Source organism: Typopeltis vanoorti, chromosome 8 (genome assembly GCF_054136105.1).
Source record: "Typopeltis vanoorti isolate ZY-2024b chromosome 8, IOZ_Tvanoo_1.0, whole genome shotgun sequence".
Classification (NCBI taxonomy): Eukaryota; Metazoa; Arthropoda; class Arachnida; order Uropygi; family Thelyphonidae; genus Typopeltis; species Typopeltis vanoorti.
In genome coordinates this window covers 98788421-98812339 of record NC_143556.1, presented here as the reverse complement: position 1 = coordinate 98812339, position 23919 = coordinate 98788421, and the positions used below count along the sequence as shown (strand labels likewise).

The 23919-nt window shown below is 33.1% G+C and overlaps 1 protein-coding gene across 5 annotated transcripts in view; it reads left to right on the top strand.

Annotated features, from left to right (window-relative positions):
* LOC150104220 (3',5'-cyclic-AMP phosphodiesterase 4C-like) overlaps positions 1-22228 on the top strand; it is a 360345-nt gene extending 338117 nt beyond the window's left edge. For all 5 annotated transcript variants that reach the window (XM_090396234.1, XM_090396235.1, XM_090396231.1 and 2 more), the window contains 7 exons: positions 1379-1477; positions 4472-4633; positions 5954-6053; positions 6585-6739; positions 11183-11302; positions 14459-14641; positions 16176-22228. In XM_090396234.1, the coding sequence (XP_090252360.1) occupies positions 1379-1477; positions 4472-4633; positions 5954-6053; positions 6585-6739; positions 11183-11302; positions 14459-14641; positions 16176-16457 (1101 nt within the window). In that variant the 3' untranslated portion in view covers positions 16458-22228. The remainder of the gene's footprint in view (positions 1-1378; positions 1478-4471; positions 4634-5953; positions 6054-6584; positions 6740-11182; positions 11303-14458; positions 14642-16175) is intronic.
* Positions 22229-23919: the final 1691 nt, after the last annotated feature.

The window sequence follows — 23919 nt, the reverse complement described above, 5'->3', positions numbered from 1 at the left end:
GCAAGTATCTGTTTAATCCTGAAATGAAACGTAGGATAGGGTATGAAGATAGATGCATTGGTGCTTTGTTTAAAATGACTTTATTTGAGTGAGAGTTAATGAGGAGTTGAACATAAAATAATCCACAATAAACACATACATTTACTAGGCTGGAGATGAACAGAGGGAACAGAATCATGGAAACTAACGTTTAATTTTGCCTTTTTTTTTCAGTCTGATTTGGTGACTGCCTCTGGAAATGGCGTTTTATATATAAATCATTCCCACGCACAAAGAGGTCACAAGGTTTATAGCAAATAAATTCCGTGTGTGAGTTGAGGTCAACAGCAAAGTAATGAGTTGATATTCTTCTTCAAGAGTTTGATTTCTTGGGGAAGGCTCTTCAACAGAACTGGAGGTGGATTTTAAAAGATAGCTAGGAGTAACAGGTTCGGTGCGTCTACAATTCAACTGTAAAATGATGTTCTGCAGCTGTTGTTCGTGTTGCTGTAATTTTAGCATAAATAGAGACTAGTAATCCTGAACAGTGACTGGGTGAGTTCATGAGAATATCTATGGCAGACACAATGCGGAAAGTGAACCTTATGAGACAGCGGCTAAAGAATCATGAAACAACCAAACGAAACGAACCGCTCTCTTCTAGACTGCAGCAAGAATTTTTGGAAAAGTCTTAGGTGCACAGCCGCAAACATCAGATTTTAAAATCGAGTCTAGAAAAAAAAAAAGGTTTTTTCTAGGCTTTTTTTCATCATGGGTCCTTTTGTAAGATCGATTAAGGCGATGTCTGGCAAAAATTTGGAGATGCGGTTTTTCAAACTCACATCTCATAATCAACAGATCTCGCACAAGTAACGACTTACAATATGAGTGTTAGGACCTCGATTATGCAGCAATTATCAGTCATTCTTTCCATCCCCCGAAAGCTTTAGTTCATTGTTAGCTTGAGTTCGTTATCAGTAAAGACTTGAACGATGGTCGCTGCCCGCTTATCCATCTTCAAAAAATTAGGACAAACGGAACTCCTTCCACTCCCTTTGGGGAAATAAAATGAAATATAGTCTTATTTCCCCAAATTTTACTTTAACAATCTGATTTCATTCATTATTGGAAATGGTATTTCAATCACAGAAATGTCAAAATTCTGTGATTATATACGATATTTTATCTTTTCACTCCACAGCTTCGAATCTATTTTAATTTTTTATAAAATTAATTACTATAACATATAAATAAAATATAAAATATATTTTTTTATAAAAATATGAAATAAAATATAAAATCATATCTGTTTTATATAAAATAGATAGAAATATCATAAAGTATAATTTGAATATAGAAGTGGCAACAAATGGTTTAACCTTTCTTCCATTTTTATTAGATACTTCAAGATATAGATCACTGGGGAGTTGACATCTTCAGAATAGAAGATTGTTCTAACAACCGCCCCCTTGCAGCAGTTACCTATACAATATTTAGGGTAAGCTTTACGTTTAGCATAATTAATCTGTTAATATAATTTACTCATATGATAAGCTGTTTCAAAAATAAGAATATCACATTGAATGAGACAGGCATCATTCTTCCCGAATGAGGGGGGATGGAGAGTGAATAGTGAAGAAATCGTCCTCCCCCCCATAGAAACACACACACACACACACACACACACACACACACACGAGAGGTCGAAAAACCTATAGCACCACAGCGTGGTCTATCGCTTGACTATGCGTATAAATTTCGCATAGTCAAGCGATCAGGGAAAAACAATCTATTGATGAGGTTCTTGAAAAGCTGAAGATTGTATTCAGTATAGAAAGCAGTATGGAAAAGGCTGATCTAATGAACAGAAGTAAAATTAAATAAAACAAATGGATAAGTGAGTGCGCTAAGTTTGTACATTAGTTTAAACTGAACTGCGTGGATTTTGAATAATATCTGTGCATATTCATATATGAGTAAAGGAAAGTGGAGAAATGGTATAGTTAATTTGGCGGATTTGCTATCCATGAAAATACCGATTAAAAAAATGCGGAAACAGTGTCTGTGAGAAAGTGTTCGGTGGGGGGGGGGAAGTTGTCGGGAGTAGGTCGATAAGTCCTCTATGAAGAGGTTTGCCCGTTTTTGGATAGTATTAAGAATTATATGAAAGATATCTCCTGCACTACGCCGATTGTGAAATGCGATTTGGGACTTCTGGTGTCAGCAGTTGTGTTGATAAGAAGGTTGCATTTTGAACAAAAGATGACACCAGACTTTTGGAAGCTGAAGAGACTATAGAGTTGCTTATATAGGATTTGATACGAAGTGAATCCAAAAAGAGGAAAGTAATCTTCGATGGAGATTATAAAAAATGGTATTATCTGGAAGATCTTTCTTCCTAAAAATAAAGAAGTATTGTGTTTTGGTGACAAGAAATTCATTAGAATTTTTCACCCTACACGAGAATGGTGAGAAGCTCGGTGTTTGACATTAGTTCTAGAAGCCTGAATCATTTAGGAAATAAAAGGTTTATCGAATGAAGAAGAGGAATGAGTATACTGTCTTTGGAAAAACTATGGCTAGAATTTCAGGTTCATGAGAGAGTCATTAATGTATAAGCGGAAAGTGTAGAAGGAACTTCATCAATTGATTTGGAAAGACAATTATCTGAGTTTTTCCAAGCGTTTTTATGGCGTGCATCCAATTATAGGTAAGGTTGGCTGGGAGTGCGAGTAGCGAAATCTTTCTGCAGTGAGTGCGAGTAGGCGAAATCCTCATTGATGATTTCTAATCAAAATTGTGCTCCTTTTAGTGAATAAACTGATTGTTAATGACCTCCATTACTTATGAGAGCATTGAAGTGAAGGCAGTAAGACTTGTTTGATGGGTGACTTATAATTCATTTTAAAGACAAGCTGGATAAAAGCTTGCTTTTATGCTCATATTCATCATCTACCCAAATGCGGGATGAATATTACAGCTTATGTATGCGAATTGGTGTTTCCGGAGTACACGTTTTTTAGCAGAATTGAAGGGAAGCTTAATAGCATCGAGATTATTTAAGACTTTTCTGATGTCTTTCTGGCGAAAGATCAGAGTAGGCATACAGTGAGTTGCTCGTATTAAAGGGACAGAATCGTCTAAAAAGGATTGCAGGAAAAGAGTGATGGAGTCAACGTCATCCTATAATGTTGTTACCATCTGAATTCACAGCAGACGTTGGGTCCAGTAGATTGCAAAAATCACCAAAAGTATGACTGCTGTTTGAGCAGTAGGACATTTTTCTCATTCCGTTCTTGCAACGTCTGCTTTGGATTTGTTGATGATTTTTTTTTTTTACAAATGCGGATTGTAGTAGAGGTTAAATGAGATGTTAGGATTTTTGACTTGAACCATTTAAGGTATACTGAATTTTTATCTTGGAATGCTTTTGCACATTAGAATTGAAGAACCAGGATGTTGACAGTTATCAGGGGTTTGTGCAGAGTCGGTGATGAAGGACCTTATTGCAGTACGGAATTATTTCAGCAGTCAGAGCAGTTCATTCAGAAGATCGAGTCCCATGATGCGATATAGAGGGAAAAAACACGGGGGTGGAAGGTATGTCATGCAAGTTGGTAAAATGAATATGAACTGCAGACATGCGTTTTTTCAGATCTTCATCTCATATGTTTAATGTACTTAATGTACAGCCACAATTTACAACTACCGCTTCATATATGAAAGAATATCGATTAATTCTTGAATACAAGCAATTTTTAGTCGAAGATCTCCCTGTTACTTAAACTTAAAAGTAAATATATTTTAAAAACATCCTGAAAATCATAAGTTACTGGCATAATCCGATTAAATACACAGATAATTGTGTATTCAGTCGTATATTAATTTTTATATTAAAAGTCTGTGCAGGAAGATTTTCGATTACAACTGAATGCCCCGTAGAAATGTGATCAAGTCACAATACAGGGTATCCACATTGGACCTCCCTGGTTTCAAAGAACAGTAAAATATCGAATGCAGAAATATGTAAGGTTTGGGTTGTTCAAACGTTCCAGAGACTCTACAAGTTTCATCCAGAATTTTTTTACGAAACCTTGGTGAGTGTCCTTCTCATTTGTACAATTTTGACACAATGGTCCATACACTTAAATAGTAGTAACGCATTGAAAGTATGGAGGTCCAATGTGGACACCCTGTATTCAGAACACATTGAAGAGATCCGTTATGTTGATCCTGCCATATTCGAAAGAAAAACTGGAACAGGTGCTTAGTGTTTTCTTGACCATTCATTGACCATGAGTGGTCAAGGTTAAGTCCACCAGGCATTTCCACATATGGCGACACCTGTACTTAGAGAAAGATAATAGGGGAAAATATAATAAATGATCCAGTCTCTTTTCGAACAATGAGAAATTAAAATTGATAGTATTTTGGTATAAGTACATATTACATTAAACGGTTGATATTCTAATATATTTAAATTTAATCATAGGAAAGGGACCTTATGAAGACATTCAAGATCCCATCTAAGACGTTAATCAACTTTCTCCTTAACCTCGAAGATCACTACCTTAAAGTACCGTACCATAATAGCACTCATGCTGCTGACGTCACTCAGTCTGTCCACGTGCTTCTTCTGTCTCCAGCTCTGGATGTAAGTTGCTTTGCATGTTCATTTGACCCCTTTTTTTCGTATTTGATTTTTTTCTTAGATTTTATATTAAGTTATATAATTATTAAGAAAACATCTAGAAGAAACATAAGTGCCAATCTCGGTGCCTTTTTGAAGAATTTCTTGATTTTCATCTTCTCTTTAGTTTATTTTTTTAAGCACTTCCGATTGTAGATAGCATTATTACTCTAACTGAAACAAACTATCTTGCTGTTGTTTTTATTAATAAAATAATTAAACGGCATACATGACTGCATTAATTTAAGTATCGAAATCTCCCGTTTTGTCTTGATCTTGTCAGGAAACAGGTCCTTCAACTCATGAGAAGAAACAAATCTTCAACTCACTAATTTTTTTTTAATTTATTTGAATTTCATTGCTGTATACACAAAGATTTTTTTTGTGTGATTCTTTTGCTTTTCATGGATGAAAAATAAAATCCAAACTTCCGATAATTTTTTTAGGTCTCTTAAAACTTTGTTGGTGAAACAAAATAAGAGAATTTATTGCCAAAAGAAAAAAATACATTTATATACTTTAGAAAACTGAATGGAGTAGGAGTGCACTCACTTGATCACTGTATCCCCACTTGCCCAACTAACATTATCTTAGGAACATTAAAATTGTATTTCTCCCAGTCATCAGTGCGAACTACTTTTAATCTAAGTCTTATTTAAAATGATGATTTGTAAGGTCGTAGCACTGATAGATGAAGGAACTCATGGAAGGATAGAGGTGAAATATTGTATATGGATGCAATACGAAGATTCACACCATAATCAAAAGACAACATCGAGTAGTATGGCGTCATGGATGATATCAAGTTAGAAAAGGTTAATACAGTTGGCTGAGAAAACTGAACAGTGAAAAACGATTTTGAAACGTATCTGACGGAATAAAGATAATGCTGGTGTCATACAGAACCTCCAGGACAAGATGTAAATGAACTGTCACGCTTACTGACATGGACGCAGTGTCGAATATTATGGTTTCAAATTGAACCTGAGATTACGTACAAATAGTTATACTGCGAATTTTGAGTCCTCCAACAACAAACTTTTGAACTTTTTGAAGCTTTCTTAAATCTCTGTTATTACATATTGATATGATAGTCCCGATAGTGCCACGTAGCTAAAACTAGACTTAAAGAATGTATCACTCCTAATTTTGTTCGTTCAATGTCTGAAATCCAAAAATACGTACTTTTGTTTCGTAACTGTATTACATTTCTTTGACACTAATGTAATGCAAATTGTGTAAAACACATTCTGAAGTTTTAAATGTAAATGTTTTTCCCTGCAGTCTGTGTTCGCTGATTTAGAAATCTTGGCCATCCTGTTCGCAGCATCGATACACGATGTGGATCATCCAGGGGTTACCAACCAGTATTTAATAAATTCAAGTAAGTATTAAAATAAGTTCATTTTCACCATTCTATGTTTCATTACAACGTACAGATTTTTTTTCTCTGCTTTGCAAAATTGTTTTAAGTTCGGAATAAAGGGGATTTTGAATTTATGTAAATGGTTTAATTCAAGTTATATTTTATTTTATTTATTCGATACAATAAACGTATCTTCTATCTCATTAAACAACCTGAGATGTTTTAGTTAAATCATTCTTCTTCTGTTGTTCAGTTTTTGTTTTCCCTTTGATAAAACAAAAACTATCACTTCCCAAAATCTGGAATGCTCAATACGGATGTAGAAACATTTAAAAAAAGCGTCTTCTTATTAAGACATTTACAAAACTAACATTTTTGAGAAACGAATTTGGTACTTAGAATGCCACCTAAAATCTTTTGCTGATTGTGGAAATTGGTAATTGAATGTGTGGATTGAGTATAAAGGATTAAATTTAAAATCATTTGAATTAAAGAAGAATCAAGACCATTGTATGAAATTTGTACAAATACTCACTTTTTTTTTTTTAGGTTCGGAGCTTGCCTTAATGTACAACGACGAATCAGTATTAGAAAATCACTCGTTGGCAGTGGCCTTCAAGTTGCTTCAGGATAACAACTGCAATATTTTCGTGAACATCAATAAAAAACAGCTCCTATCTTTAAGAAAGATGGCTATTGATATGGTAACTAATGACTGTTTGCTTTTAATCTAAATCAGAATAATATAGTTTAGGAGTTTTGCTATCGCTGTATGACTTTATGATTTCTAATTTAAGTTTCTTTCCAATGTAATATCGTTAAATCAAAGGTTCCCTGCTTCTAATGTGAGTGAGCAGTAACCGCTAATCATCCTTTTATACGATATTGTAGGGCGGAAATTAAATCAAGAATTTTGCAAAACAAGCTTAGTTAGAATTTAGGTAAAGAAGAGATCACAGTCGCGAATTCTTAATTTCCATGTTTACTCCTCCTTTAATATGAAAGAAAAGCCACCATGCCTAATTTCGACACAAACTTTCTGCACACATACCTTCACACTTCATTACTCATGGTTCTTTATGAGACCCTGGATGCAATTACCGTTTCTACGTGACATAAATATGACGATGATGTTGCAGTTCTGGATACGAAATGTCCTTCATTACTGAATCAGAAGACAGAATAGGAATCGCAGCACTGATTCATTAGAAAGCTAAGAAGGAAGGCAATACACTGTAAGATAGCTCGGCGTGCGGGGGGGCATTAAACATATTTATAATTGTTTCATTCGAAAATGCAATCTAGACACTGTTAGCTCGGATCGTTATTGTTTTGTAATATAGAAACAAAGGTGCAAAGACAACTTGACACAAATTCCAGAAATATTAATTCAGTGTGCTGCTTTATTCTCTACAAAGAATAAAGGAGATATACTGAGTAGAAAGTAAGAAAGTACGCATTTAAACAAAAGAGAAAAAAAAAGTGCCGACCGCATTTTGACTTTGATTTTAGGTATGCATATTTAGTTGCAGATGCGAGAGTTTATTTTAAGCTGTGTTATAATAATGATTCCTGGTTGTTAGAGTCGAAATCATTATTCCACTTTTGTTATTTATGTTACTTGCACTTTGCTGCCTAACTTAGTATCTCACAGGACTACAATATATGTAGCGCCTCCGTAGTGTTGTCACCAGTATGTCATGGTATTAACATTCAGTTGAAAAGAAATTCGAATGCTGTCTAAGATCAACGAAATGTTCTTTTAGGATGTGAAAGCAAACTTAGTCGGTCTCCTACGGAAAAAAGCAGATGGTTTCATTATTGTGTTTTGATAAATGATTTTTTTTTATTCCGCAAAACAGACAAACCATCCACAGAGCTCACACGACTACCAAACATAATGCACAGGCTTCACAGCCTTACCTATCCCTAATATCACAATTAAATAACCAATTTCTATAGGTTGTTTGTTTTATCCCGTAATATCTTGCGTATAATAACCTAACCCAGAGAATCACAGGATTTTTAATTTGGATAACAGTAGCTTACCACATTTTAATCTTCCCCCAGAGCAAGTAATTGCTTGAACTATGCTGCATACGCATTGTTGAGTATCACAACGACACTGTTCGCAGTAGTGCTGATTTTGTCTTGTTGAATTTTAAAGTTTCTAACTAGTGAGCAAAGGAAATACAGAGAGTGAGATTTTATAAAGGCTTTTCAACCAAAGGTGTGTCAGATGACCTTACACAGGTTTCGTCACACAGAGGAGAGCCACCGTAGCTCAGTCGGTATCGCGATGCCATTTGGACAGAAAAATTTGGGTTTGAATTCCGTCAAAGACGCGCAAACCTTTATAACCTCCAGAATTTCGAAGGTTTTAATTCCGCAAAACCGAGTATAACACAATTAACAGATATCGTTACTGGCATGGTTGACCGAGTTTTTAATGTGCCAGCTCTTTATCCAACAGGCTACATTATCTCCGGTGTGAGACCTCTACCCTGCTTATTGGAGGCCTGAAATGGCTTAAAAAATTCCACGTTTAATCTCCAGAGAAGCGTTTTCCCGTTATGTAAGATAAAAACTAAATAAAAATAGGATTTAAAAAAACAATAAAAATCCTTGATGTTTTAAGGATACTTGCGACGTAAAGACTGAATAATATAAGCACGTAAACACAAGAAAGATATTTAATTAACCAAATATTTCGGAAATAGCAGACCATCTTCAGTGGCACTACAAGAACAGTTTAAAAAAAATACAATGTGGAATACTAACAATAGATCATTTAAAAATAGAACAAGCCGCGTGATGTTATATCACTTAGTATTAAAGGGAATATTTTTAAGCAGAGACATGATTGTAATAAAGATATTAATTAATAATATTAACTAACATAAAATTAATATGAATTAATGAGTTATCCTGATTAGACTTTCCCAGATTTTTGATATAGATATACAGTCATTCCGATTCAGGTTAGGACGATGGAGTAAGGCCTCTACGCTTTCTTTGAATAAACGTTCAAATTTATAACGGGATCTATGTAAGAGGCGAGTTTTTGACCAAAGAAATATGAGTTAACAGCTACTTATTCACCTATTAACAAATTATCTTCCCATTTTCCTTCTCCTAAAGACAAACGCTCAAGTGTCTCTTCCTGGAGTTTATCAAATGACTTGCAACGGCGATCTCTCCTATTTTGGACAAACTGGACGTTCTCTTGAAAAAAAAAAAAAGAATCCAAGAGCATCAATACTCCATTCATCACAACAAACCTGAAGAATCTGGATTGGCTCAGTACGGGATTGAAACTAACCACAACATCCTTTGGTCAAAACCTCGCCTCTTACATAGATCCCGTTATAAATTTGAACGTTTATTCAAAGAAAGCGTAGAGGCCTTACTCCATCGTCCTAACCTGAATCGGAATGACTGTATATCTATATCAAAAATCTGGGAAAGTCTAATCAGGATAACTCATTAATTCATATTAATTTCATGTTAAAGATATTAATTAATAATATTAACTATTTCAATCATGTCTCTGATTAAAAATATTCCCTTTAATACTTAGTGATATACCATCACGCGGCTTGTTCTATTTTAAATTATCTATTATTAGTATTCCACATTGTATTTTTTTAACTTGTAGTGCCACTGAAGATGGTCTGCTATTTCCAGACCGAAATATTTGGTTAATTAAATGTCTTTCTTGTCTTTACGTGTTTATATTATTCAATAAAAATCCTTAGCCTGCCCGCTGTAGTAAGGTACTCCATATTGACAACCTTCAATGTAGAGTTGCATTAAAAAAAATAATAATAATATTACACTGACCTCATATTTTTGTTGCTTCTGCTGTAAAACACATCTCGCATAGGATTTAAACGTAATCTAATCAACCAATCAAATACTAACAATTTACAGATGTGAATGTGCACGCACAGGTCATAGCAAAGAAATGTTAATAGTCAGAGACTATTAACTGTAATTTCAACAAACAAATTGAAGCAAGCATTTCAAGTAAACTTTGATAGAGCATGATATGATATTGAGACTGTGACCATAGCGATGTTCAAATGAATTCGATGGTAATTCTAAAACTGAGTACAGGTCCTAGAGATATGTTGGAAATTTTTATTCTAACTAAAGCGATGTTAATATTGTTCAGAGTTTGGGTTTTTCAAATAAGGGGGAAAAGATCTTTCATTTCACGAACGAGATTATTGGAAATTTTCTTGCTTGTAACTTAATAAAAAGAACAATATTAAGAAAATCCAGCCACCTACTGGAACCAATCCTCCACCACAAAGTAAAAAACTGAGATGCCTCAGTGATATGAGGAATCGGTTTAAGATCCATTCCACGGAAGCCATTTGAGATTGCTGCTTTCATGACTTATCTCTCTCCTCTGATATACTGAAATTTCCCAAATGATGTGAGAATACATTTAGACGTTAGCAGATCTTTCACCTCTTAATCCTTTATGTTCAGCGTGATTTAGTTAAGTAAGTGCTACACTTATTACCTATTGAAGCATAGTTTCCATTCGCGTATGCAATCGATTTCAGAGAAGTCCGATTAGTATGCAGAAATAATCCATCTTCTAAGATTTACTGAGGCCCGAAGTGGCTTAAAAAGTCCCATATTTGGTCTCTAGAGCAGGGTTTCCAGACTATGTAAAAACTACAATATATAATTAATAAAAATAAAAAAGTCTTTAGCTCTCTCACGGTACTAATGTGATAGATTTGCAAAAAAATAAACTTTCATGAATGGGAACCATATTAAAAACAATTTCTCGGATGAAACTGGGATGGAAAGTAGCTTTATTTCCAATTTTCTTCCGCTCATTTTAGTGTTGAAGTTTGCAGCTTAAAATTTCCGTGAAACAATCATCTCTTTTCGGTTAAGAGGGATGCTTGTTTTCATTTATCACGATCCAAGCTATATCAAACCTAACAAATTCAGTACCATTTTAAAATGTAATTTGAATATGAACCATTTGTAATTGTGGCAAAGAGTAAACGAACCATTTGTCATTTTGCATACTGATCTTGTTATTTTTGTTCGCATTTTTATGTTATACCATAGAAATTCAGTTTATCCTGAATGACTTAAACTTGTGTATGCTTTTTCAGGTACTAGCAACTGATATGTCCAAACATATGAACTTACTAGCAGACCTGAAGACGATGGTAGAAACAAAGAAAGTAGGTTCTGGAATGGTCTTACTAGATAACTACACGGAAAGGATACAGGTAGGTCTCAGGAAATATTTGATATTTCGTTTTCAAACCGAAATTAATTCCAACCTTGAAATGGAATTGATTTGTGAATATATTTAATTAATTTCAATAATAATAATAAACACCAATATCGTTTTATATTCATATCGAGATTAATACGTTTTAGAAATCCATTTGCTTATTTTAATATTTTTGACGCAGTAGCTGAATGTTTAAATTCAATTTAGACATTAAGCAAACATTAACTATAAGTTAAAATTTGGAGTTTGCTGTTTTTCTTGCTATCTGTTGAAGCATTCACAGAATTCCAACATGGAAATTAAAAATCGAAAGTTACATTCGAAGCTTACTATTCAGCAGTATGTAATCATCGCTTTATCTGTCATGTAAAAAACTAGTTTAAACAGTGTAAATTAAAACTAAACTTGTGCTCATTTATATAAGCTTCTAACCTGATGAAATATTGTGAAAAACGTCTGAGTGAGAAGTACATTTTTATCGATGTGTTAAACTTTTTTAATTGATTTGGTACCTGCAAAAATTCCGCTGAAAAGCAAATAGAATTTGAAGGAAAACATGTTTGATTTTAGTGTTTTGTTCAGAGTTTTTAATTTAATTTCATCATCTCGAATGTGGTTACCTTTTATCAACTTTTATTTATTTTTACAGTTTAAGTAACTAGGATTTTTAAGTCAAAATGAACATTTAATAAATTTTCTAGCAAATAATTATTACAAGAATTTAGTTAAAATGCTTGTTATAAACACTAGAAATTCTAGTTGTATTTACAAAATATATAATGTTATTTCCTAGTGTAGTAGCCTTTGTTCAGTCGGTATATCAACGATGTCGTTTGGTTAAAAAACCTAAGTTAAAATCACGCCTAGAATTCCCCCCCCCCTCCTCTTAAAATAAAGCTTTTCATCCCGCAAAACAAGCTATCAGGCTTCCTTGATAGCTTCCTGCGGTGATGCACTCTGATCAAATAGTGATAATGTAAATCACTTTCAGTCGTGATTTTGCACAGGCTTGTTTACTTCCATAATAATGTATGACTTATGCCAGAATATACATATTTCTAATAAGATGTGTTAACATCCACAAACCTTTTAGTGCATTATTGGCCTGAAACTTCAATTCTTCAGCATACGTTCTTAACCAGATAGCGTTATTGTCACTTGTTGTTGCCACCATTTCATAACTTGATCTTCGTCAAATCCAGATTTTTCGATATTTTGCAAGTATGTTATTTGGTGGAATACAATACATATTAAATGATATCTGTAAAATAAATTACCCCTTGGCAAACTGTACATCATCCCTGCACGTTGTCTGAGACAGGTGCCTTTTTACTTCATTGAGATTCAAAAGGTTTCTTTAGTTTTAAATTAATTATATTTACGTAGCGGCTATTTTATAATATACCCCAAATTTGTTGCACTAATGGAGGATGAAATGGAGGATGAAGTTGTATTTTGAGAAAAATACACTGCGTGTATTTTTCTCAAAATACAAACTGGTCAAAGAGAGCGCATTCGGCAAGTATATTTAATAGACTTTGGTCTTAATTTCAAACACCTATCGTGTTAACACCGATTGCCAGCTGACTTCGTGTTCTAATTCATACTGGATTCATTTAACACAATATTCAAGATGCCCTACGCATATTCTAACAAATAGTTTTCAATATGTGATTCATTACTCCATATCGGATTAGTTCCACAACCATAGGAACATGGAGGTGAGGAAATTCGATTTTGTGTGTGTGTGTGTGTGTGTGTGTGTGAGAGAGAGAGAGAGAGAAAAATATGATAAATCTACTTTACATGAGAATGCATGTAACCTACAAAAGAATTAAATGTGAAATAATTCAGGTACATACAACTTTATAGCCCATAGCGACGGAGCAATTCTAGAGCAAATATATATCAGAAGGCTACTGATAAGCTTGTAATATTGAAGGACCATTAACCTATTTCAGCGAAATGCTTACGAAGCCTGAACGGAAGTACGACGGTTAATATTACGTTCCTAGATTTGTGGGTGTATTAACCCTATCTTTCTTTCTGTAACTATTTTGAAAACTGCATTCTTCTGAGAACAGCTAGAAATAATAACAAAACCTATAAAAGTTGGTAATTGGATTGCTACCATTACTGTCTATGTTTCATGCTTCGCTAAACAAGCCTTCTCTGATATATAATTTGAAATGTTTCACAAAATACGATAGTATATATCTTAATGGATCGCAGATGCATCGCATAGCTGAATTCTTTTTGGTATTGAGTTAATAATATAGATCAAGAGTCGGTAACCTTTTTTTGTACTGAGCGGGCCCCGTTGACAACTAGTTACTTAGGCTTTGGGAAGTTTAAAAAATTTAAGTGCATTTGTAAATTAATTATGTAAAAGTATTTGATCTTATTTATATTACCTTAAACTTGGGAAGGAATAATTGTTGTTTTTCGATTCTGTTCTGTGATTAAACTAAATCATCTAACAGTTTCGAAACAAATACAAAAAAGACTGATATCAGATACAAAAATTACCGAGAAAACTAAATTTAAACTGACTAGCTTCGTCTGAGTGTGTTCGAAAATTATTTCTTGGAATGCATCATAAAATGTACTCAAGAACCGAGTTCTTGAGTTCATTCTATACTAGTAATCAACTGAAGGCTGTTGGGAAATTAAGTGACCACGAATGATTTCGAAATGCCGTAATCAGAAACCAACTATACCGAAATATATTATCTCAGTCGATTTTTTGTTTCAATTATAGCAACGTCTAAACCGCTGACTTACTTTCATGAAGTTTAATACCTCGACAATAAATAACAATAATGGAGCAAACCCTTTGATGAATAGAAATTTTATAGAGCTCTTATGTTCTCTATTAATAGCTCGAATTTTGGGGTATTGAGTGTTCGCCAGCGTTGAATGTCTCGTCTCTAATACATGCGAAATTTTGAAAGCAGCTGAAGACTTAAGTGTTGTTAACTATATTAGAAAAATAAATGTGTTGCGAATTTAAACAAATAATCTAGAAAATAATTACTGAAAATGGAAATTTTAAATTTATTCATTTATGAATTATTCATGAACAATTCCTTATATTATGCATTAAATTATGGATTTAACGTTTGCATTTTAATGTAAATATTTTTAGGTTCTACAAAACATGGTTCATTGTGCAGATTTGAGTAATCCGACCAAACCTCTGGATCTCTATAGGCAGTGGGTCGATCTCATAATGGAAGAATTTTTCCAACAGGGAGATAAAGAAAGGGAAGAGTCACTGGATGTTAGTCCCATGTGCGACAAGCACACAGCTACTGTAGAGAAAACCCAGGTAAATAAAGGGACTCATAAGCCATCGTATCCTATAATAACATTTTTGAACATTATTTTAATGTATTATCTGCCCAGATCTAGATGTGATAATGTGTCCAGATGTGATAATGAAGATATTACTAATGAAATTTTTAATTCATCTTCCCAGCTGTTCAACTTTAAAGTCGTTTTGCTTTATATCCTGTAGGCAGTTTTATTGTTGTCTAAAACATAAAATTGCATATAACATTAAATCGTGTTATTATTATTATTTGATTTGCAACTAAAGATAAATCAAAACAAATCGACTTCAACCAAAATGGAGATGATTTGACATATTTTAATAAAGATGCAGGTCAATTAATTTATGTAAATATTTATCATAAATAATACTATAAATATTTATTATAAATAAATAAAGGTTAGTTATGAATACGGATGAACTAAATCTAAGGCATAATCATTTATGTCGATTTTCTTCTGCACAGTTATGTAATCTTCCAAATCCTCCTTATCAGGTACAAAAGATATTTGAAAATATTTATGAACATTATATTTTAATGAATATGGGTATATTATATTCAAAATGAATATAATATACGCATTCTTACCCGAGTGGCTTTTACAGACGTCACTTTCCTAGACTTAGAGACGTGGACAAGAACGAAAACAGTGGCGTTCATCGACAAATCTGTCTCCACTTTCGATGTAAGTGCACAGTGGCGTTTCTAAAATCACTACAGACAGAACTATCATTATCACAAGAAGTTTATTAGATCTTTTCCACACGATTCATCCACTTGTTGTAGACAAAATTAACAGGATTTTAAATTAGTTTCAATCCTCAAAGCAGGCAAACCGAGTGTAAGATTCACTACTTGCTTTGTCCCAGTAAAACAAGGTTAAATGTCAATAAATTCATCGACAGCAAACAAGTATACTACCAGGCTCTTCTAATGGTTTATTACAAGGTAGAGGAGTGGTTGCTTGCCCTTCTGTCATAGCTTTTATTGGAATGACATGAGACAGGACTTAATGAACTGTACCAGTTGATAAAATGTAAATCTTTTAACACGCTATTGCTACAAAAGCAAAATGGAAGACCAACATTCATCCGCTACTCATTTTACTCCAACTCTTTGTAATTAAGGTAAAAGGGAAACAAAAGTATAATAATAAAAAAAATGAGTGGTTGCCTCTCCAAGTGGAGTACTTATATATCAAAGTGGTCCACGTAATAATCTATAAGCTATTCTTTATAAGTTGCATTATTGAGAAAAATCGCATTTTGATGTCTCAAAATTAGCTAGTTCCACTTTTCTTATGTATAAATTATAACTGAAATATTAAAACAATGTTTAAACTCAAATTAATAATTAAAAATAACATTATTAGTAATTAAATCGTATCATAAATTGCTATTAAAATTAATATTGTTGAATCTTTAAACCAAAATTAAATATTAATAAAATTTAATATTTGGTTAAAACATTGAACTGGATAAGAACTCATAAAAGTGAAAATATATTAAAACATGTTTCTTTGTATGCTAGGTTGGCTTTATTGACTACATTGTCCACCCACTGTGGGAAACATGGGCCGATCTCGTACATCCAGATGCTCAGGAAATATTAGATGCCCTAGAGGAAAACAGAGACTGGTATCAGAATATGATTCCCATTAGTCCTTCGAGTAGCCAACAGAATATTCAAGAGGACACGGAAAGAGAAAGTGGCTACAACAGTCCACGGCATGGGGGTGAAAGAATTAAATTCCAGATCACCTTAGAAGAACCCGAGGAAGAGGAATCAGAAGAGAACGAAGATATTATATAAGTGATTTGTCAAAAGTTGCTCTTCAGCAAAGAGTAGCAACTGGGCTAGTCAGCACACCGCATCAGTGAGGGTGTTCATGCTGTGATGTTTCCTCTCCCTCATCCCACCGCTGTGGTAAAGTGAGGGTGCTGCAGTGATCAAGGGCAGCTTCTTCCCCACCCCTCTGTAATACAGAGAATACGGCTGTTTCGCAACTAAAATCAAAGGAATAATCCTGTGCCAGGGTTAACACGTGGTGCTCTCACAGTGAAAGACTCTAGCCAAAAAGACTCTGGCGGCTTTTTATTTATTGACCGAAATTTCTGTGTTTTTGGAATGTTAGTTTCTTGACTATCTCCAATGGGTAAAATCTCGGAACCAACAGGATCTACAAGCATACTTCTTTTTTTTTAGTTAGAACAATTTTTTTTTGTTTAAAGATCTTTTAAAATAACTACATTGAAATTCACTTATTAATCATTTGGCCTCACTAATAATCACACATGGCGATAAATTTGTCATGCAGAAATTCAATTATTTTGTGTTAAACATTTTACTAACAGCTAAAATATAAATATAATTTAATGTATTTTCATTTCAAACGTAGAATAATCTATTTTGGGGATAAGTTATATGGAAAATAATGTTGTAATCCGTTCGCCCAAGGAATACAAAATACTCTTGCATCGACGGTATCTTCTCGAAGTCAAATTCTATCATTCTTAAATATTCTGACCACTAAGAGGCCTCACCATTTTCAACGTATGCTTCGCCACTCCTACTCTTTTTCCAACTGCGTTATTATACCTTTCGGAATGCTAGTTTTATAACCCAAGTTAGTAACTTATGGACAATTACCATCTTGAAGTTAAAGAAACATTACCACAATACGGTAATATGCATATTCCAAACTTCTTTATACTTCTCTTGACACTCCATTTTATCGTTTTATTTCTCACTTTAATGAATATTTCTTTTGCAAAATACCTTTTGTCTCTTTAACGTTACTATACCATCACTACATTTTACTCCTTAAATTCTTCCCAAGCTTATTTGAACAAAAATAATATTGCCTAGTCAATGAAGGACAATGAACTAATGATTTTCCACTCACAAGGCTAGTCATACTTTTTCCTGCTTCTTTTTTTTAACTACACGTAGGCTACACACATTTTTATATCTATTGCATCATTGATTATTGTTCACGTATTCAAGTTTATTTAACAACCTCTTCATGATTCACATCAGTCAGTGCAAACAAATGCAATATTTTTTTGTGCTTGTGAGATAAACGGGTGAATGCAATTAAAGCCTCGTGTTTGTTTATCTTCATAGACATTTGTTTTAATGTAAATAGAATGGGAAGAAGTCCACGTATTCAAAGTATTCTCTCTGTGTATTTCTCTCTCTTCCTGTTGACACTTCTTTTATCTTGAGTTTGCTACAAGTTATATTTTATCGAAAACAAAATAGACAAATAAACAGTGTAAAAATATATTTTTAATAAGTTCACTTCTAAACATTAACAATTCGTTTTCTACTGTCAAAAGTCGGTATTCTGATTTCCCATCATATTATTACATGCAATATTAAATGTCACTATTCAATTGGTCTACAGTGAGTGACATATCGTTTTGTAACATATCGCGTTTATAAGAGCAGAACCATTATGTACTTTTTCTTCTGACCTTGCGAAAGAAAAGATTCTCCAAGTGAGCCGAGAAAAATACCTCGTTATGAATTTAGAGTTCATAAGGAAATTCCCCGCTTAGAAAAACTACATGGTTGTTTTAGTAATGCTTTTCAGATTCAATGTACACTTTGTAAATAAATGTAAGCATGCTATTGCGATATCTACCATCTGTGTATAGAACTTTCAAGTGTTAGTCTGTGATGAACGAAGTTATTATGCAAATGAATCTTTTTCTCTGTCGTAGCATCCCTGAAGAGAAGCTGCAACACAGAATCAAAGTTCTAGTTTAGCCACCTGTACATACACCACATCACAGTGAGGTTTTTTCAAAGTGCTATTACGTATAAAGTCAACCAAATAGTCGATAGAAACTTTTAATCTACTAATATATATATCGGTATGAAATTTTCGTCAACACTTAGATCACTCCTCCTGCCTCAAAGGAAGTAAAAAAAGCGAAAAAAAAATAGGAATGTAAAACCGATAAACGGTGCTTGTGCTTCTTCCTCCGTGATGGAAGAAACAAGGTGTACATTTTCAGCCTTAGTGGTTATTCTCTTTTTTTTTTTTTTCGTTGTTATTCCGTCGATTTGTCACTCATCATGCCTTCCTACTGCACCAGCAGAGATAGAGTATTGAAATAGAAAGTCGGCTTGGATGCCACATCCGTAATATAATGTTTAGGTGTGTGTGTGAAGTTCGTGTAATAAATTCATTGATAGCTTACCCAGTCACTTGCAACTTAGGCATGCTATGCACACGTATCTCAATCAATATCATACTAAAATTACTCATATACTTCACAGTTTAAACGAGAATTCGCGGGGACGAATTGTTATCTATCATTTGTTAGGATTGTTGAAATTAATATGGCTGGCATTTTCAAAGTTAATTTATGCTACACTGTACTTTTTCGTTTTTTCTTGATGGTTGATTGCGTTAGCAAGCTTCATTACGAAATTCAGATAGAAGAATCCCAATTACGTAACACTTATAAATGATTTTAACACTATTCATAATCGATTCCAAATTATCTTGTTGCATGATCCATAAGTCTTCGTGAAGCCAATTAATTCTAAATTATCTTACATTAGTGAAATATTAAACAGTTTCATCAGTTGAAAACAGCATAAAATGATTTCAAGACCGCCAGAAAAATATCGTTTATTATTTATACTGATACGCACAAATTATTCATGATTTTCCACTCAAGAATAGTGACAAAAATCAATATTTGGTATTTAATTAACTATTAAAATGATTAAAAAGTGCACACGAAAGCATGAATCCGGCACTTTAATTTGAAATATAAGCGACTTAATTGTAATTTAGAAATGCATAATACGTGATGAATTTAATAAATATTTTATAGCTTTCTTTATAAACAATACAAGCGTCATCTGCCAGGAAAATTCTAAACTAAACTATAGATATTAAAACTTTCAGAAATTTGTAATTGCTTTGTTTATTTTGTAAATGCCCAAACGTTAACTACACCAGGATTTAATATAATCGCTCCTCAAAAAATTCAAATACCTGGTATAATGGTTCATTATTGTCCACAAAAACAAACTTCGCATGCGAATTATAACCGAGGTTATGTCGGTGAAAATCAAACCGTTCAAGCAAGGTTAACGTCATTTAGCAGAAGAATTAATCGATATATTAGAAAAAGAATCGCAAAGCTTGATTAATTTTGAAATGATGGCTACTCTGCAACCCTATCAGTTCATTTTGGTACGAGTTACTGTTCATTGTTCGTACTGACACCGTAGTAATCTAGACACTTTAAAAAAATAATACTAATAGTATCCAGGTTACAAATAGGCTAAGGATATATATATAGGCTTGTACGCTCGTGCGTGTGTATGTGTGCCTTTTGCATTTCAAATACTTCAGGACGTCTGTCCTGCTAGATACATATCTGCTAACTAGACTATACTACCGCAAGAAACACTGTGCCTCACGAAGACAGTACCAAACATCATCACAATAACTGTCCTAATCCACAGCAGCCGTGGTAATAAGATCTTTAAATGCCCTCCGAAAATACCGATCGGCTTCCAAACCGTAACATCCAATAGAATGCCTTTTTTAATTTTACTTAAAAAGGCCATAGTATTGCTGGCTAGTGCCTGCCATGGCCGTATCATACAATTATAATTGTTGTGTTTGTTTTAAATTCTTTCAACTCGAAATATTTCAACACTGCCTGTTCTGCCCTTCATAGTTACTCTCGCAGTACTCTACGTTAGCGTCAATAAAATTCTAAGGTTGTGAAAATCCATTCTTTGCTCATCATCACTAACTTTTTCGCCATTTTAAAAACATTCTAAATGCCAGACTTTGCTATACTAGAAACTTGTTCTTGTATATCTGTTTAGTTTAGGATTACTGTTCGTTCTCTGTCCAATGTTTATCATTTTAAACTCGGATATTTTGCCACTGCTAGTACATGATTTGAAGTCCCCTCTCTATTTGGGAAAAAAAAAAGCCAGTAGTGATTTTATATGAAATATTTCTTTGAAAGGAAATAACATAAGATTAATGTTCATAAAATTATTTTATTAATGGATTTGTAATATTATAAAAATATGCTGATACAGTAAAAAATTAGTATGGTTTGTATACATTAGCCTCGTTTTGACTTTAATTGTAAAGTCAAAAAATAATTCAACAAAGGATAACAGTAATAATATCTAATGTGCTACTGTGAATTATGTCTGTTAGTATTCTTTTAATTACAAAAGTATTAAGCGTGTCTATTGTTGATATTCGAGTTCTCTCCACTGTTAATTTCGAGTTTTAATTTTTATATTACCACACTACTTCAAATTTCTGCATCTGTGAAAGTATTCAGCTTAGACTGAAACGTGACATCCTAATCTTGCAGCAATAATAGACAATAAGCAACACAATTAATTGGACTGTGTAGAGGACACTTCTACATTCCCGTGGTACGCAAATTAAGGAATAGATTACAGGCCCAGATCTTCATGGATCCCAATTGATGCCTAAATATTAAGATAATAAAAATCGTTGTATTTTGTCCTACTCTTAAGAATTGAGGGCTTAGTTTCTCTCTCTTGAATTTTGTTGAAGCAACGAAATGTTTCTAGGAGATAAAAAATGAAAGTACTTTTCGACAAATGGTCCAGTTTGCATCGTTAAAAGTTACTTGTTTGGTCACAGAAAAAAATAACTTTTAAAAATTTATCGACAAAAATTAAATTAGATATGTAATGAAAAATTCTCATCATTTCGATAATAATGTCTACTTGGTAGGCTTAATATGTACTTTTTTACAGTTAATTATAATAACTGGATAATATCTGCCATTCTGTAGTGTTTGATTTTAAATAGTTTATATAGTATGTATTATTTAGGGGAAGGACATGCAACTAGATATCATTTTTAGTTTCTCCTCATCATCTTACCTCTATGAAATATGTGTTTATTACAAACATAATCATCTGTTTCCAACGATGATATTAGCATGCAAAAAGTCAACTTATCTCAAGGAATATTTGTGGACAAGCCACTTGATAAACATTGAAATATAGTCGCGCATTTCAAAGTTAGTGTGATGTTTATGCACAATGCAATATATACTTTTTTTTATTTCTAGTTGAACTAAAATGATTTGGAACATCGTGTTTATAATTTAAAAAGTAACAAGAGTGCTTGTAAATAAAATTAATAAGTAAACTTTTTTGATGCTGTTCGGTAGTGTCTTCCCTGTCTCTCCCTGACATGTCGAAATACAAAAAATGCTTCTGCCCACCTCTAAGAAAGAACATTGTATGTAATGGCTGCATTCAAATATCTGTATAAAATCAAATCAGTTTTTAATCAAATTTTCCTATACTTAAAAGAGCTTTCAAAGTTTCACTCCCACTTGTGGATGTATTTATGCTATTTTGTGCTACTTTCCGGTTTAATGCAAGAAGCAACTTGTACAGATGAGTCGTCAGGTATTCTACAAAGATACCATTGGGTGTTTTGTGCAATAAAGTAGAGAAGGTCTACTTCAGTAATGTATTTTCTACAGCACATGTGTGTTGTAAGTCAAATGAATAAAATATGTACAGCCAAAAAATTCCATTGCATTTTTCATAACTCTTAAAATGTTTCAGTCAACCAAAATATCTTGCAAACAACTATGAAACATATATCGGCTTTATTCAATACTTCATATATTTTCATACAAACAATAACGAATTCGGATATTTAGTATTTTCTCGCAGACGAATTTGATTAAAGTGAATTTGTAAATTATATCAATTTTAAGCGCGTGTTTGAAAGCTTTATACCAAATACATCTTAATGATTTCTTAGAATTAAATTATTAAGCAATATGATAAGATAATAAATAACTTTAGATGTTTTTTTTTTAAATTTCACAATTAATTTGCAACTTATAAAGTGAAATACCACAAACAGATTGATTATACAATATTCGATTAATTCACCTCGTCTGTGGTTTACCGCATGCAAATTCAGTCTGTAGAATTCATGGCATTTAACTCCATAAACTGAATCTAGACTGCGAACGAGATATTTACATATTTTTATAAACTGATATAAAAGCATGGTTGTTATTAATATTTATTATTATTCATAATTAAACAAACGCATCGAGAGTTGACTAGTGGTAAAAAGTTGTTATACAATAGTCATCTTTTTTTATAATGGAAAACATATTAAGGATAAAATTCGTTGGAGAATGTGAAATTTGAATTGGTGACGATTTAAAGTTAGGAATGCAAAAAATTTTATATGTATTCTAAAGAGTGCTCAAAACACTTTGAGTACTGTTTTGTGGATAGATGGGTGCAATTAATAAGCACATAAATTTCTCAATGTCGGCCAATTAAAACGGAAAGAAATAATGGTAGTTCAGAAATATATGATAGTGAAAAGGATGCCTCCCCCTTTAGGATTTATACAAGAATGGATACTGGGGGGGGGGACAGTTTTATCACATAATTAGGGAACTAATAACATTAGAATGTTTTTACACGAAGCAATCGCATGTAGTAAACACTGGTGCAAACTAACGATACATAAGCCTAATGCTATCTGCAGTTATTATTAAATGTATACTTTGAATAGAATAAACCACAGTGAATATTCTCAGAATTTCAAGACGTATAACTTGAAATTCTGAGAAAGATTAAGAAACGTGAGAACCGGTAAGGTTTTCATCTATTTCAAGGTAATCAACTTTGAAAATGGCATAATAAATATGATGAAAAGTAAATTCAGGTGTGAAATTTTTTATCTACTAATGCATTTTCCGTAATATTAAAATTGTAATCTGAAACACAGATACAGAATGGATGCTGATTTGGCTTTTAAATTGCGGTTATTGTCGGCTATAGCTTTGATTGAATACAATGTTTACTGATAATTTTTTTTTCTCAGAAAGCTAGTGATGTCATCGATTCATTTCAAAATGCATAGATTGGTAGTCCTGAGAGATGATAGTGTTCACAAGACCTAAAATTTTCTGGTGAAAGTGGAATCGTACAGGAAATGACTCTGTAGAAGTCTGCCTCGATGAATTTCAGTGTTCACTCGCCATTGGATTGTTTGATATTTATTGAATGTCTTAAAAGAGAAAGTAAGAATGATATAAGAATTCAAGAACACTTAAGTGGACATGAAATCAGATGAGAAAGGAATACCATGATTCTTTTTTTTTTTCCAATTTTTGGTCGAGTGGGTAGCCTCCCGACTTCCAACCAAAAGACTGTGGTATAAATATTTGTGAGTACTGAAAGAATA